At 31.3% G+C, this 17789-nt stretch overlaps 1 protein-coding gene across 3 annotated transcripts in view; it reads right to left on the reverse strand.

Annotated features, from left to right (window-relative positions):
* Positions 1–1313: 1313 nt before the first annotated feature.
* The window catches only part of SCaMC (Short Calcium-binding Mitochondrial Carrier), a 49828-nt gene continuing 33352 nt past the window's right edge, over positions 1314–17789 (reverse strand). The window contains exons 1-4 of one of the 3 annotated variants that reach the window (XM_088188015.1): positions 9149–9376; positions 6005–6163; positions 4324–4897; positions 1314–4207 (exon numbers count right to left, since the gene is read on the reverse strand). In XM_088188015.1, coding sequence (XP_088044141.1) covers positions 4029–4207; positions 4324–4897; positions 6005–6163; positions 9149–9229 — 993 coding nt within the window. In that variant the 5' untranslated portion in view covers positions 9230–9376 and the 3' untranslated portion in view covers positions 1314–4028. Of the gene's footprint in view, positions 4208–4323; positions 4898–6004; positions 6164–9148; positions 9377–17789 lie in introns of those variants that run through there. The other 2 variants (XM_088188014.1, XM_088188016.1) reach the window with 2 other exon arrangements.

The raw sequence follows: 17789 nt of genomic DNA on the forward strand, positions 1-17789 counted from the left end.
ATAGCATTTTTTTTTAAATTTCCATGAAAATATAAATAACAAATTAAATAGGTTTATTTACACTATATGGAATTTATATTTATTATATATTATAGCTTAGTCAAGTCTTGAACCATTTGCATAAAATTTAGGTTCGCAACAAAATATAATATAAAAGGTAACTATGATGTTTCTTAAATTCTAACATTTATTAAATATATATACATACATAATAAATGTGGTAATTTACAAGCTTTTTATGAATCCAACCGATATTGCCCGAAATCTAAATTAAACCGACCTTTAAGCATGTCGCAACAATACAATATATACGAAATAATTTTAATATATTGCTGTGGCCTACGAAATTGGTGCCACGAGTCAAAATTGCATAGTTCCGAAGCTAAATTTTTGGGATTAGTAGCGTAACTATGAAGAAGTAGGAGAGTCCACTCATAACGTCACACTTTTAGATTCGACGCTTTTAATATAAAAGTTATTTTCTGTCGAGATAGTACAAGTGTCGACGGTCACACATAAGTTATTATCTTGCTACCACTAAAGGGATGGATCAAAGACGTGGCTAAACAATAACACGACTGGTTATAAATTAGTCTTTCTCCCATTCATCTAAGCGTCATTGAAGGACCGGTATAAAGAATATGATATTTGATAACTATAATATAATATATATATGTGAAATTACTCTCGCACACAAACTCGAATTATAACTCGAAACTAAGAGACACCGCCGAACTACGACAGATGGAGAATATCGAAGAATCAGTCGCTTTCCTCTTCACGTCATTATGCTCATCATGACGCTTTGGTGTTTTAAAAAGAAGTTGGTAGTAGTCTTGCTGCCATTGCGATCGATACCGGGTACAGCAACTCCAAACAGATTCCACAGGAACACTACAGACAGTTTTCTCCAACACTACGACCATCAGCATAAAAATTATTTGATATGGAATAGATGGAAATGTTAGTAGTTTACATAGCTAGTTAACTTTTCTGGAACTAATTCCTACCTCATTAGAAACTCCTGAATGGTCAAATATCTATTATACGTCACTATTTTTTCCACGGCATTGTTATACCGTTTTTAAATCAGTCAATCTAACGGTACTTTCGATTCAATACTTACACAAAAGTTGAATGATTTCATTTAAAAAACGGTAACGTTGGGCAGATTTCCAGTGTTGAATTTTAAACCAAATTTGATATTATTTGTCACTTTTAGGTTCATACTTACAATTTCACGTAATTGTGATCTGCATCATGATGATTCACTCCCAGCAAAGGTATATTATAATTGTAAATTAAACGAAATATATTTTGAATGTTTACTTTATTGTGTTTAACACTTACAAGAAGAATTATTTTAATTTGATTCAAAGAAATTCATTAACAATAATCTTTGTTTTACACTATAAAGTTAATATCAAAAAAGTTGAATGTATGCGTTGCGCGATCATACTTAATATATGCGACGCACACAAAAATAACAGTATACATATGTAGTACAGGAGAAAGCGAAGAGTTTCTTAAACGAGATATAATAATTAATTTTAACAATCCATTAAACATTATCTTTAGAGAGTAAACTTCACCGAAACACGATTTTTTTTATTAATTATTATGTAAGTCACAATAAATAAAATTCATAAAATCCTTAACTAATTTTAATTTTTAATAATGTTAAAAAATTATGTATAGAGAAACACGTAAATTTACTCAAAAATTGCAAATTATTCAAGTTAAAAGATTCACATTTACTATAGATTAAAGTTTATAGCTCAACTGTGATACTGTAAGCTTAGAGTTATTAATAATTGAATTTCAAAAGACATACAACAATGCAAAATATATAGACATGATTCATAGGACGTGTAACAGAATAAAAACATACAATATTCTGAAAATTATATCACGAAAACTCTAAGGCAGATTTTTTGCGATATGGTATTTACGTTCTATGGCTTCCCAAATTTCTACAAACATAATAAAATTATGTTTGAGAAGCTTTGCTTCAAATCAATATACACACATATGATAAAACATAACAATTAATCGTGAGGTATCATCCTCCAGAACTCTCCGAATGTCAAATTAATTTATAAAATTAATTTGAATAAGCATTATAAACCGTACGTACAATGAAGTTGTGCTCATTTTTTATAATTATTTTTTCAATATAATATAATACACATTATGTGTATATATGTATGTATTTAGAGTAAGTACAAAGTATTGCGAGCGAGCAAATACAAGCCGACTGACCATCAAATTTTGATTTCTCATTTTCGAAAAGATTCTTTATAGACATCAAATTATATATTGAATCACAAATAATAACTTTAAGTTTTTGTTTATCAACCATACATATATTCATAGATAAACTTTTCAATACTCATATTTTTGGCAAATTTTGTTAATTTGGAATAAAAACTACTTATCAAAAAGGCACAAAAATATTTTGAATTGTAACCTTAAAAAATAATTTTGGAATACATTAATCTATACTATTATTTTCATATATTTTAATAAACTAACTATATGAGATTCCTAACAAGGCAACTCTGAGTATTAGTTGAATTACTATAAATTATTATACGTAAAAAAATACATAATAAACATAAAACTATAATAAATACCTTAAAAAAATAACATATTCTTATTTATATAACATACTAAAATAATGGTAAGAATTTTAATATAAATAATAAAATAAAATACTATGATTTAAAAAAAGATTTTGGAGTTATTTGATCAAAACACCCCAACATTATCATAAAATCAAAATTTAGAAATTAAAAAATGCACTTAAATTGAAAACCACCAAAATAAAATTATCCGGTAAAAATCTTATGTGACGTGAACTTAAACAATCTTAAATTAATAAATTCATAACAGTCTTATTTATAAGGAAAAGTTTTCTGCTTATCTAAAGACGAATCATCAGCATAGTAAGCCTCGCTCGAGAAACTAATATCGTAACTTATACAAGTAACGGGTCAAAATGCGCTTTAGGTGTTAAATATACATATTATATTACAACAGACAACACTAAGGCATACAACGCTTACAAGAGTAAATAATTTAAATTAAATAAAAAGGATGTCCATTTTGACTAGTAACCTCTTTCACGAAATAGATCACAGCTATTTCACAACAAACAATTATTTAATATAAATATTATTATCTTATTCGTATTACATACACTCACATTTATATTATATAAAAAGTCGCTTTTGACTTCAATATCACAAAAAATAAACCATACGCACGAAACCATTTAAATGTCAAATTAACACATCGACAAAGAGATGACAAAATACACATAACTGCAAAACAACATTGAATAGACGTTTAGAATAATAATTTAGAATTTCAGTAGTCTAATTGTTTCAATATTATATTGCTTTTCAAATTTACGTTAACAAATCGATGCAATTATACAGACGGATGTATCTCAACGGGATGAGTCAATGATCGTTTTTTATATTTGATCTTAGAAATTCAAACAAATTTAAGATCCTAATAAGATGCATCACAATTTATGGTAAGATTCCTAAAAATAAAGAATCTGAGCTAATGCACATTAGGATAATAATTAATGCAAATAGCGTACAGCCTTAGCTCAATCACTGAGGTCAAACGCATGTAAGCAATAAATAAATCTATTTATTTCGCTAGTCCATCGATTCAAGACAAGCGAGAAGACTCAACACCCCTCGTATATTTACTTTATAGAAAAAGTTATACAATACAATAATTCCAGATCAATATAAAAAATACTAAAGGGATTATCCGAAAAATTATAGATCCGCCTGTATATTATGTATCATTGACAGCTCATAATTTACCCACTCGCAATAAAATTAAGGCAACATACATAAGAATACACATATATAATAGCAGAATAACAATATACGTACATTGTGTGAATATTGTTACAATAAATATCTGATTCGTTCCTTCCAAATTTAAAACCTACTTATTATTAGTATAAATATTGAAAAATTTCTACCTAGAGAGCATTGACATCATGTCATTCTAACGCCCAATTTTTTGCTGGCGTACTCGTAAACAACATAACTGATCGATACGGCCGGTATCACTTTGATGAAGTTGGGAGTGATCCCCTGATATAACCCCAAAGGTCCCTCCTTTTGGATTATACTCCGCAAGACGCCTCTCATCGTGTTTTCGCTGCTCTTCACCTCTGTAAAGACATAAAATCGAGTTTTAATACACTAAATAGATTTAAGATCGAATTGCAAGCTATTCGCAATCGCAGGTCGCAATCTAAGATTATGTATATATAGAGAATATAATCACCTTGCGCTTGCAGTCTAGTTCTTATGAGCGCCAAAGGGTAGGAACACACTTGTCCGAGAGTCGACGAAGCACTTCCGCATGCCAACAGCAAAAATATACTCGGTTGCTCGTATCCTGGATGATTCTTGATATATTTCTTCTTGAGAGTTTCGTAGACGGCCAAGTCGATCCCCGCATACGGTATGATACCTAGTATATTTGGAATGTAGCCTTTGTAGAAGCTCCTGAGTCCTTCTCGGGCGTAAATCTTGTGCGCAGCATCGGCGATACCTTTATATTGTCCCGTCTTTCTCAGTGCCAGTCGAGTCTTCATTACTTCTAGCGGATATATGGCCGTTTGACTGATGCTACCGGCCATCGCTCCGGCCATAAATCTCTCGTACATTTCTAACGTGGCTCCTTTCCTGTCACCGAGTATGATTCTTTTGCATTGTTCGTAAGCGGCGAACTTGATCGCTGACTCCGGCGCTATTTTGATCACGTTTATGCCGTTGCCTCGCCATAGTCCTAATACGCCGCCCTCTTTCAGCATGTTCTTCAAGCAACTTAACATACGTTCTCTGGAAGGATTAACCTAAAAGAGCACAAAAGGAAAATACCCGTGTTAAAAATATTCATATTAAAAGTTATGCATATTTGAACGAGAAGATTCAAATCCTATCCTAATTTTTCGTCAAAACCATTATTAAAAAAACATATTAGTTAAAGTTGCAATAAAGTAAAAGTTAATTACATTATTTTAATATCTTCATAGTTAAAATACTTCAGTAAATATTTATTAATTCTCTGAGATTTGATTATATAATACGTATTTTGGACTTTAATAACAGAAAATGATGTCTTTACTTTATTTACCCCTCGTTTAATTTTGATGACATCTACTTATCTTTAATTGTAAGTAGTGACACAAATATCATTATGACGTCTACTTTATAATTTCACATTTCAAACTAACAAACACATAAAACATTTAAATATTATGATAATATTTACAACTTTGTTTTTATGTTTCATATATATATGTATATACATATATTTTTTTTATTATTTAATTATCATAATCTGTATTTTCTAACATTTGGCAGTAAGCAACAAGCAAATTTGATTAGGCAAAAATGATTATGATTACAACAAAATTATTTTTTTAAATCAGTAAAATATTATCATATATACAGTGTAGCAATTTAATTTCTGAATTGAGATTAGATTAAAAGAAAAGCTGTAGTATAGCGCAGATTTATCAATAGTGGGCAATCGATCAAAGATCTGTTTCTGCACAATAAATATTAAAATTCTCATTAATTGTAAACTGCAACATAAACACTGATATCAATAGCTCTAACTTATGTTAGTATGTTATAGGATGGAAGTGAGGATGTTCTAGATAATTTTTTAATATCAAGAGTCCATCGATTGGGAGCAGAAGTTGCAAAGACTTGATACCAACAAACTTTTTCTTATGCGACAAATATCATTAAAATGAAACTGCCACATTAAAAGCAGTTGCTCTAGACGCATTTGCTGATGTGTATCAAACATTTTTCGTGTTACTAAAATTGTTTTTCTTTCACTAAGCCAAACAGGAAATTAAATTGCCACATTTCGTAAAACATAAATATAAAATTCGCAATGCAATAACACGAAAGATGGTTTGTTCCAAGTGATTGTAATATATATTTACCTGTAAGAAAACTTTGGTTCTGTCTAAAGGAGCCGTGCAGGTTCTGGAAACGGCTCCGGCTACACCACCAGCGAGGAGATGTCTCCACCACATTCCGGATTGCATTTCACTCGGCGTGAAGTCGTCGGGAACGTTCATATCTTCACCAATGTCCAAATACTGAAAAATTTAAGTCACGGTTATAACATTTGATTAAATAAAAATATTTATAAAATAACACATATAATGCAACATTTTTAAACCTACAGTGATGCAAGTCTTTTAATAATAACAAACCTATTTTATTCCAAGTAAAATACTGATATTGTTTTTATTGCTTAACTATAAATATTTATGTACTATATGAGTATTAAGTTTATAAAATTTCATCATTGAATTAAAATAAAACTCAAAGATCGTTAATATTTTTTTATAAAACTGTGTTATCTATTATTACTTTGTTTTATTTATTTATTTATTTAAAAAGTCTATTCTTCTGCCTCACTATTACCATTACCATTACCATATTAATAAATACAAGAAGAAATGATAATTTATTTTGAGTACACTCCAAGAAGGTATATGCTATATCTATGTATATAAATGTTAGTCATCTGAATCTCAAATTTGACTTATAAAGATAATCACGAAATAATATACATAACATGTTCCAACGAGTATTCGCTAAAAAAAACACATGCTGATAGTAGCCGCGGTAAAAAACCAGCAAAGATGACGTCAACAAGTGGGTGTGCACTTCTATGTAAGTGACGTCAGTGTCAAAGGTACGCTCGTTCAAGACATTGACATACCGCACGCATTCGCGAACTGCAAACACGCACACACTCACGTAAGTAAGTGAAAAAAAGTGAAAGGGAACAATTTCTATCACAAAATTGTAGCCTTGATTTTATAACAATTACTATATCACACACGAACGTCTTTAATTAATTCGTCTTTTCGCAATGAGAAGACTATGAATAAGTTCGCGACGACTATTACTAATTGTCAATCTTTGAATAGTAATTGGTAATTACTATTCATTAAGGTGCAACCGGACATAGTAATTTATATAAGTTGTCGTTCCTGTTTATTATTTATTGTAAATCAGTGAGCGTCACATCTTATACTTTATATCCAAAACATACAGACGCTGGAACTAACACAACGATACTGTAGGAGTTTACAACCTGTTACTGTGATATTACATATATATTATTTTTTATTTATTTTGTACAAAATGGGCCGAAATATTTATTTTTATAGCCTTAAATGACAATGAATATTCTTACGCGCGTGTATCGCTTCTGACTTCTAATTTAACAGTGATTTTATTTTGAATTTTTATATTTCAAAATATGTACATTTTCTGTAAATATATTTTCTATGTATGTAAATGTATATATATATTATATGTAATTTGTATCACTATATAACAAAAATATTTTAATTTTTTTTTTAAATAATATATCATACGTGTAAAATTGTTATCGATCTCTGATAAACTCTCCAAAGTATGCCGATACGCTGCAGTTTCCCGATAATAACCGTTATTGCAGCGCAGGTAGAAACAAAAACAACACAATTACGACTATATTCTTGTGACTCGGCTTTAACACGCGCGAATGTATATGTGTAAAAATTGGAAGACTGATGTAAATTAACTGCGGTCCCCAAAGCGGTCAATAGCGATTGAACCCTTTACACTCACGTGTTAATTTCGTAATTCATACGTAAGCAATATTAAAATTATGTATGTTTAAGAACTACTCGTCGTTCAGCGGATGGCAACAATTAAAACACACGCGTATACATCATGGCAATAAATACTAATGGTATTTGGTGAAATATGATATCAAAAATGAATTCGATCTATTAAAATTATATATTTTGAACAACATAAATTACGTAAAATCCAATCGTTATGGACGAAGTGAACGATCCAAGCGAAACAATTTGATAAGATTCTTCATTAAAAAAATGGGTATTTTGAAACCCTTCTACGTAATTACAAACGCAATCGTAGAACGGTTTTTAGAAAAAAAAAAACATAAAAATAAATAGCTCCGCATGTGAAAGGCGACAAGTGATTGCGTAGCAAATTCTACGTACAGATTGTCGAAATATATATTGAACATCTACATACATCAATTAAAACAGTTTAATCATACATACTAATAAGTGCACGAAGATGCATTTAGAATTCAAGACAATGTTAACTGTTTTAATATTAATATTTAATAATAAAAAATATAAATGAATATGGAATTAAAGAATACTGTTCATTCAAAAAATATAGTCCATGTTTTCCAAGATTCGATAAATCGGCTTTTGCTTTTGTAGTTAGGGCGAAAATTGCGTATCTGACGTCATCATTAAAGAAAGAAGCGAATACATTTTGAATGGGCTGTAGTGTATTGACTACAAGGTCAAACAATATTTTTTCGATATTTGAATCACAAAAGGCTCGGCAACCATAGGGTTAAGTATTAATGAAATAAATTGGAATGCAATATTTATTTTTCAAACAGGATTGGGTTGTAAAAATGCATACATATTTGTAGTAGTTCTTCAGATGATTGGTTGGAATAATATAGCTATTTCTTCTGCTTTAATGTATGGCTGTTGATGAACATATTTTATTCGTCTGTGCACTTTCACAATGATAAGGATAAAAGGTTTTCTTAGAAAGTATTTTTACTTTATCCATAATTGTATCTTAAAAGCTTTTTCATAAATAAATAATAATAATAAACTGATAACTTTCACCACATTGGCATATAAATTGAAAATAATAACTAGCATGTCGATTGTATACACGTGTCTTGACTTGCGAGTTGTAATTGTAGCCCAGATATTACGAAATATATGTATTATATTATAGTAATACGGAAAATTCTAGCACTGATGTTTAAACGTAAACAATAAAAAAAACAGTAACAAGAGTATAAAAATCATCATATGTTTTCCCAGTTTTGCATCAAATTCCAATCCAGGCACGTGTTCGGAACGTTATGCGAAACGGACCAATAGCTGCGAACCAAGCCCCCAGAGTGGGTTCATTGCCTACGCAAGCTACCGCTGACAGATTGGCGCGCTCGAAAGTCTGACTGTTGCCATGCTGACAGCGGCTGCCAACCTTTTTCTCGCAGCCTTGCATAATACCTTGATCAGCTGGCGAAAGACGAGCAGAAAGTCCTCCGCGAGGACGTCCCCATGGGACAGGTCCTCCAGTTCGAACGACATGTTTGGTTTTTCCGTTTTCACAATGGGCACGATCACACAATCACTACACCCGCCGGCACCAAAGTCACTGGTTGCCGATCATTTACTAGCACGACTGACACGTGCATTTAGCGACGAACGCACTGACGAACCGCGTTGGCACGACGACGGTCCGTATCGTACTGATTATGATATACACCGGTATAATCGACGCCAAGCGGACAGAAGCGGTGGTGGTGGTGGATTTACCAAAGTCGAAATACTCTGAGCAAGCAAGAACTTTTTTCCGTGATATAATAAAATCAAAGTTATCAATTCAGAGTTACGGACTAATAAAAAATACTCTTACAGATAGGTACATACAAATTTGGCTTAAAAATAATTAATTATCATTTTTAATTTCTTTATAAAACCCTAAGCATACAAATAAACTCAAAATATCTTCGAAAGTGGATTTTTTTCTTTGGTCCACTGATCAATAAAAATATTTTATTCATGCTGAAGCCAAATTTAAAAAAAAATATACAGAGATAATTTTTTACAAATACAGACAAAAAAAAGTTTTTTTTATGTCATATACATAATTTCAAGACTGGTTTGATAACTGTTTCATTCCAGAAGTAAAGAACAACTGTGATAAAAACGACATAGCCTTTAAAATTGTATTGATTTTTGACAATGATCCATCCTCCACACTTAGGGGAATCACATCCAAATATAAAAGTGGTTTATTTACCTCCAAACACCACCAGCATTCTACAGCCGATGGATCAAGGGGGTATTGCTAACTTCAAAGCCCATTATTTAAGAATCACTTTTGCCCAAGCAATTGCAGGAACAGACAAACATCAGACATTGAGAGAATTTTGGAAAAATTACAATATCTTTCATGCAATAAACAATATGTCAAAAGGATAGTCCAAAGTAACGACGAATTGTATGAACGGCATATGGAACAAACTCTTAAAAATATATAATCACAATATGTATTTTAATAAAGAAGGGGAAATAGATGAGATAGCACATATTATTGTAAAATGTGCTCAGCAACTTAATCTGGAAGTTGATAATGAAGATGTAATTCTTCTTTTGGAAAATGATGTTGAGGAACTCACAAACCAAGATTTGATTGAGATTGAGGAACAACTAGTTGCAGAAAAAAAATGTAATGGAGCTAAAAGAATTAGATGAACTCGAAGAACCACCAAAAAAATTTGTGTTAAAATACATGGCTGCAGCTTTTAGCCAAATCAATGATGCTATTAAAAAATTTGAAGATATGGACAAAGACATCGATAGATCTTCGAGGGTACACGGCCTTATTCAGCAAGCACTTGCTTGTTATTATGAAATTTATAGAGAAAAGAAACAACAAACTGTACAAACAAACCTGGACGTTTTTTTAAGAAAAACAAGCACTATCACTGCACTCGCTGAAAAATCTCAAGAATTAACAATGGATATCAGTAGCACAGATGATAAAAATACTCTAGATCAATTCTTATAAATAAATTATTTATGTAGATATTTGCTAAAAAGTATTTAGTTAACAACTTGAAGTCAGCAATAAAAGTGGTTTTTGTATTTCGCATGTATGCATTGTTTTGAATTATTTTTTGTATGATTTTCGCCTTACGACTTTTTCGAGTTACGACCAAGGTGGTGGAACGGAACCCCGTCGTAACTCGAGAACTGACTGTACATTAAAAATTATAAAATTCCTCAAAAAATCTTGCTTTACTAACAACGACGACACTCATCACAGAATTTTCTAAATAGGCTTTACAAAAAATATTATGTTGAATTTTTAAAATATACTTTTAAAGCAGGATAATTTTTTATCATCTGAGAGATCCACGCTCCCGTTTCGTTATGATCAATCCACGAGTATATGTTTGGTGGAGTCCTCTCCTCCTCTATCTTCCTACTTAGAAGAGCGCTACATGCCACTGCATTAGTTACCTCTGCGTGGTGCATGCTACGTTCGTTTAAGACCAAATAAGTAAATTGTTTCAATTATTTAGATTTTTCAAATTTTGACATATATTTTGTATTACGTATGTGCATTCATTTAGTAAAGCCATTTTGAATGTTGTACATCATTTTGGTACCGTAAGTTGGACTGGATCTCACAGATGCTGTAAAAATGAAGATGAATCCGAGATTGGTAGTAACGTCGAAACCTCATGCAGCATCATTAACATAGGAAAGTGGTGGTGCCCTTGTTTAGAATTGAACACGAGAAGACTGACATAATTGTAAATTTGTGCTTGCAGCATTGTTCCTTTGTTTACTCTAATGGCTGATTTGAGAGTTAAATAAAACCAGGAGGAACACTGACTGATAGTCAGAAATAGTCATAAGGAAATTGGTGATATAATTATTTCGTTTTTAAAGTCATTTTTCAAGATTTATGAAATATTTTTTGCGATTTCGGTCGCGGATCTCACAGAGGCGCCACTAATGGAGTGTTAAACCAAACAAGTACATGTTTGGCGTCGGTTTACCACGACAAGAGAGATAAACACCGCTTTACGGAACCAGATAAGAAATGTTTTCTAAGAAAGAGAGAAAGGGTGACTTGTTGATGGAAATTTCGGTGAGTCATCTAAGAAGTTTGATATCCGGCCAAGAATCAGCGCCACTATGACGTCAGGACGCGCTAGATGCCACGTTGCCGAGGGTGTGCGCTCCCAGATACCTTATTATTTTTCTATATATGTATTACTATTTTGAAAACGATAACAGGTCGAAATGTAACAGTCAATGGTGAGCGCTATAGGCGCAAAATAACCGATTATTTTTTGTGGAAGACATGTGGTATAAAGAACTTTCCACGCCACGATGTTGTGTAAAAAGTTCCTAGGTCGCAATATTTCACGTTTTGTTGACAATTTTGTTTATGGGGTTACGCTAAGAGTCGTATCTAAGTCGACAAACCTCAAATTTTGAACACCTAAAAACTAATGTTATGGCCGAGATATCGCCTGAAATGTACGCAAGTCATCAAAAATGACATTGAAAGGATCAGCTGGCCAATAAATTGATATTATTTTTCATAATTAATGAAATATATAAAATTTTCGATTAATAAAAAAAGATATCCTTAAATTTGTTTTATTTAAAAAAAAAGTTCGGAAACAAACTAGAGTTTTGGGATTTTACTATGCAAAGTATAATTTCAAAAAATCTTCCTTGAAAGAAAATGCTTATATTTCATTTTAATAATAAAATCTTTAATAATCGTTATATTTTAATAAAGTACATAGTTTTAATTGATCGCATACAAAGCAATTGTTTGGTATTTTATTAAAATTATTAGTCATTTTATATTTAAATACAACTTTAAATTGATATAATTGATAAACGTCACCGATGGATTGCAGCAATTATATTAAATTCGCCCGCGGAAATATTGAAAATAGTTTTCCATCACTTTTTAGCTAATAGTCGACATTTACACGATATAGTAGTCTAATGTAGTTTTTGAAAAAATCATCAATAGCAAATTATAGACTAATCAACGGTTGAAAATAATCATCGGCTAATCTGAGGAGAAAGGCATCGCTCGTTCATCAAGTCAGAATTTATTAAAAATTTTGCTCTATTGTGAAACACTCTTAAACCAATTAACATGCAATCCGAAGTTCCATTGCATTTTATATAATTCCTCCTAGCGTCATGCTACATACTTTCTTTGATACTACATAGTCTTATTTATTGCTGAATATCCACACGTTTTTTCGTTGTACTACTTGACGATTATTTTTTATCAGAAAAAATGACAATTTTAAATTATTCGTATTTTGTTAGAAAGCAATTTCAAAATATAAAATATAAATCACTATCCGTATTCAATCATTTTGTATTTGAAACTTACCCAGTAAAGTGACAGTCTCGAAAGACATACATTTACAATTATATATTGTAATCACTTGTCTTCAATAATTCCAAGAATATAAGCTTGCATCAAATAAGGAAAATGATGTATTCCTAATTTATTATTGAAATGATTAAGGTAATATTTTAAATATATATATATATATATATAACAAAACCTCATCGACACGCGAATAGACTTCAGTTCTGTCCGACAGAGGACTGTCTGGAATCGGTCTATAATTAAAACGCTGAATATTATGCAAAGCACTCTCCATCCAACAAGATAGAAAACGCAAATACAGGGAGATGTAAACGCGCACATAAAATAATTAATCTCCTGAAACCACTGAGTCGTGCGTTGATATTTTTTATGGAAATAAATATGCTTATAACTTATAATTGTCAGGCTATTTCTATACAATACGTTTGATAAATATTGCCAAAGGTCGTTTCTAATAAGTAGCCGAGTAGTTTAGCGCAACAATTTTCATTATTGGATTTGTTTTACTCGACGCACATGAAAAAGAAAAACCTTCGAAACCGACCAAGTGCAAGGTTGCCTCTGGAAATATAGGTACACGTGATCGAATCATAAATCGAGAAGAACGGCTATAAGCAGACACGAGCGTGTCGTGTGATGACATTTATTCAGCACGCCATACGACAAGCTTTATATAAAATACTTGTAACAGTTTGAGGATAAATCTGATTAGAACTCGGTTTTTCTCTTTTCGCCCACAGTACGTGAAAGGGTATTGTATTGTATGTATTATATATGTTGAGACCAGAATATTTATGTATGATAGATAAGCATTATCGATCGATTCTCTATTGCAGCAACAAATAAGACAGTTTTTTTATTATGCATAATATTATCTATTATATATTACAGCGGTATTAAAATTTCACCTGCAAAACTTATATGAAACATTAGTACAAAAATGGACCATATTGCCCGGGTAGAAAGCCATGAAAGATCGTTTCACCATCTTGTGTGTTAATGCAAGCGGTGATTTCAAAACTAAGCTTCTGCTCGCGTATCATTCCGAAAATCCACGAGCCTAAAATAAATGCAAGGTGCAGAAGAGCCAGATAAACGTTATGTAGAGGTTCAACAGCAAAGCTTGGGTCACCCGTATGCATCATAAGATTCCCTATCGAGCTCGACGGTTTACCGTTACATTCTAATTAGAATCCACTATTATTTGCCTCTCAGCCATACACCAAGGGGGTGTTACCCTGCGCTTCTAAAGAAATATTCACCATTTTATTTTTATTATATAATAATGCTCTTTTCTTATATTAAATACAAATATTTTGTTGCTTTTGGAAACAACAATAGTAGAAACACATTTAATAATGAATATAATAATTAAATTTATTTAAAAAAACTATGAAATTCTGTGCAAAATTAAAAAAATCAGATACATAAGTAGCAAAATTATAGAATGAAGTTAGTGGTATTGTAGGTTAATCAAATTTATTTATTTAACAATCCAGAACTGACGTCAATCCCCTAGAAATAAAAGTAGGAGGGGTGTCGCACGCAACGAAGAAAGAGATAAAGCATGCTATTTCTTGTAACGGTACTTCGTCCAGACGACATGAGAATCTTATGAAGCCACCCGTATCTTGTTCGTTGAATGGATCAACGAGGTTTAACGAGAAGAAATATATTTTACAAAAGTATCCTTCAAGTCTTGAAGACGACTTACTAGAGATTAAGGTCAAGTTTCTTCCTCCCAACAACATGTAATTTTAAGCTTTAAATAGCTTTACACCAAAAACATTTCAGCGATTCTTCGAGGTGACCGGTAGAACAAACCTTACCCTCTGAAAGTTACATATTGCAAACTGCCTCAAGATCACCGATCAATCCTGGGATGGGATCACAAAAAGAACTTTCAATTCTAATTGGAGAAAAAGATTTATTCGTTGACAGGAACCGCCAGTTGTCGATGAACTTGAATAAGCCATGGAACGGGGGGTGAACATGGACTACATTTAAGAGCTGGTGGAGGAATATGACTAATGATCAGGACCTAATCAAGTTTTGGAAGAGATTTCGTCTGAAAAGGAGAAAAATGTGAAGAAATCCCTCACTTCAAATATTATAAATATTGCAAAATGAGGCTGTAGCAGTGCGAGCGATGAATCTGTTAACGACAATGCAGTGTCACATGTTCGTCGTTGGATAAGTTCCAATGCAAAAAAAAATATAAGATTCTAGTGAGCCAACAGTGATTATCATCTCTAACATGAGCCACGATTAAATTTTATTAGTTTATATTAAATTTAAATAATAAAGTCGTGGAACTTTGGATCCAATTATAATTACGAAAAATTGGATGACTGCAAATCTATACAAAGAGTCTAAATGTAATATTTGTAGAAAAATTAGTTCCAATTTGTTATCTATTATTGAAGTGCACTTTAAAGCTATCAATCAGGATTAAGCAACATTTTATGATAGTACGTTGCTAACGACGCGTTTCGATTTTTTTTACAAAATAATATCTTATCGCTTCATGTCACAATCGCAAAAACACTCCTCTTTACAATCGATATCGATATTACGGATATTGCGAAATGCAAAAATTTGACAATGAATTAGGTTAGATAGACAAAAGACCTCTAAAAAAACGCGACGACCTCGTCGAGAGACCAACGAACGAAATATTGCAATCAAATGACAAGGACGATTAACGAGAAAAATTTGCTCAAGAAATACAACATATACGAGGGTCGTCGATAAAATAAGGTTACAACGTTTTTTTAAATTGAAAAGTGCATATGTTTTCATGAAATTTACAGAGATACATGTATTACAATCTCTGTAAATTTAATGAAAATATATACACTTTTATTAAGATTTAGAAAATGTATAATGGTTATATATATGAAACTTCTAAAAATGTTTTTTTATAAAACATGAAAGTAATAAATAACAACTTGAACAATCTGAAGTAATGAGGATTCAGATGTCGAGTGATTCGTTTATCTGTTGATCAAATCTATGGAGTTTATAAATCGCATCATAATGTATAACCTTGTCAATCATTTCAAATAAAAGGCACAAGTCTTGCGAGATTCGTTAACCTCCTAAGAAAATCTTTCGTTACACTGTAACTGAAAAACTTTATTTGTGTGCATTTAATATGTATAAAAAAATAAGTAAAAATATTATATTTATTTATTTTTTTATAATAATAAGAGACAATCTTAAATATCAAATATTAACTGCGCTAAGAAATTGATCTATCATGTAAAAAATATTATTTATAGAATGCACTAGATATGTATTTCGTTTCGCCTTCAAATTGCATGTTAGTTCCGGCATCTTTAAACGACCCAGTACTAAAAAATATGCAAATTCAAATCCCCGCGGTAATAATCATGACTTAACAAATTTTCCAACTAAACGCAGATAATTTTTGATACAAATGATGATTGGTTTTTTACAACACCCACAATTCATGATAGCAAATGAGATAAGATGTGAAAAATTCTCGGAATAAAGTATATATCATTTTAATCTCCATGTTCTAAGCGGAAGTTGAAACTACATATGCATGTGTGTGACTAGGCATTCTGATTTCTCGATGTTTTTATTTCTCGAGAAATGGTAATTCTCATATTCACTTCTCGATTTTCTCAAAAAATGTTATGTAATCTACATATACATATGTATAAGATCATGTGATTATAATAATACAATATGCTATTTTTGATATCTATATATTATTGATTAACCGATAACAAGATAATCGTTTAAGAGAACAAACTTCAATAGGATGATGAATTGTTATAACGGACGCAAATAATCGATAGACCAGAAAGGATCGAACTACTTCGATTGATTACAGAACTTCGAGTTACAAAGGAATTTTGGGCTCCTGTATTTATACCCGAATGACCCTGACGATAACAGCTGTTGCATTTATACATTTTTATCCTTTTTGAGTTATTGAAAAAACGAGATTTAAGTTCACCGACAGGCAAATTTTGTGAAAAGCCCCGCCACACATTTTTGCAATCTGCCGATTCCCACGCGGAGTATTTTCATCTTATTTGATTATTGATATAGTTTTTTGATTAACAAAGCAAAGATAAGGACGATTAGAGTATTATTAAAATATTAAAAGATTTCAAGAAAGCATGCATATTTTTAAACATCTCAAACATCTGCACTGACCCGCCGTTTTTTATGCAGCGGTACAAAAATAGCATTTGTAAAACATTTAAAAATATTCGTACAAATTTACTTTTTAACAAAAAACGGATCTATGAAAATTCTCGAGAAATCAGCAAATTTATCCAGAAATGAATATTCTAGTTATCTAGTTATGGTATGCTAGTTATGTTAATATATTATAAACGAAATTCAGGTGTTTTTTCCATTTGAAAGCATCACCATAAGTGAAACGATATTTCAAGACATTTAATTGAGGAATAAACTATAAGTGCGATGAGAAAAACCTGATTTCTAGTTAATATGTCAATTAAATAGCAATAAAGTCTTACCAAAATATGAAAATAACTTCAGGGCGATACATAAATATCATTAGATTTTTAGTAATGAGGAGACTAATCCACGAAAGTACACTTTCTTATATTGTGATTTTTACTATGAGTGCATATGTTCCTATCCTGTTACTGAAACATAATTATATGCTGAGTTTTTTATCATATCTGATTG

This window comes from Plectrocnemia conspersa, unplaced genomic scaffold (genome assembly GCF_051122295.1).
Source record: "Plectrocnemia conspersa isolate PC_06_02 unplaced genomic scaffold, ASM5112229v1 ptg000006l, whole genome shotgun sequence".
NCBI classification, from domain to species: Eukaryota; Metazoa; Arthropoda; class Insecta; order Trichoptera; family Polycentropodidae; genus Plectrocnemia; species Plectrocnemia conspersa.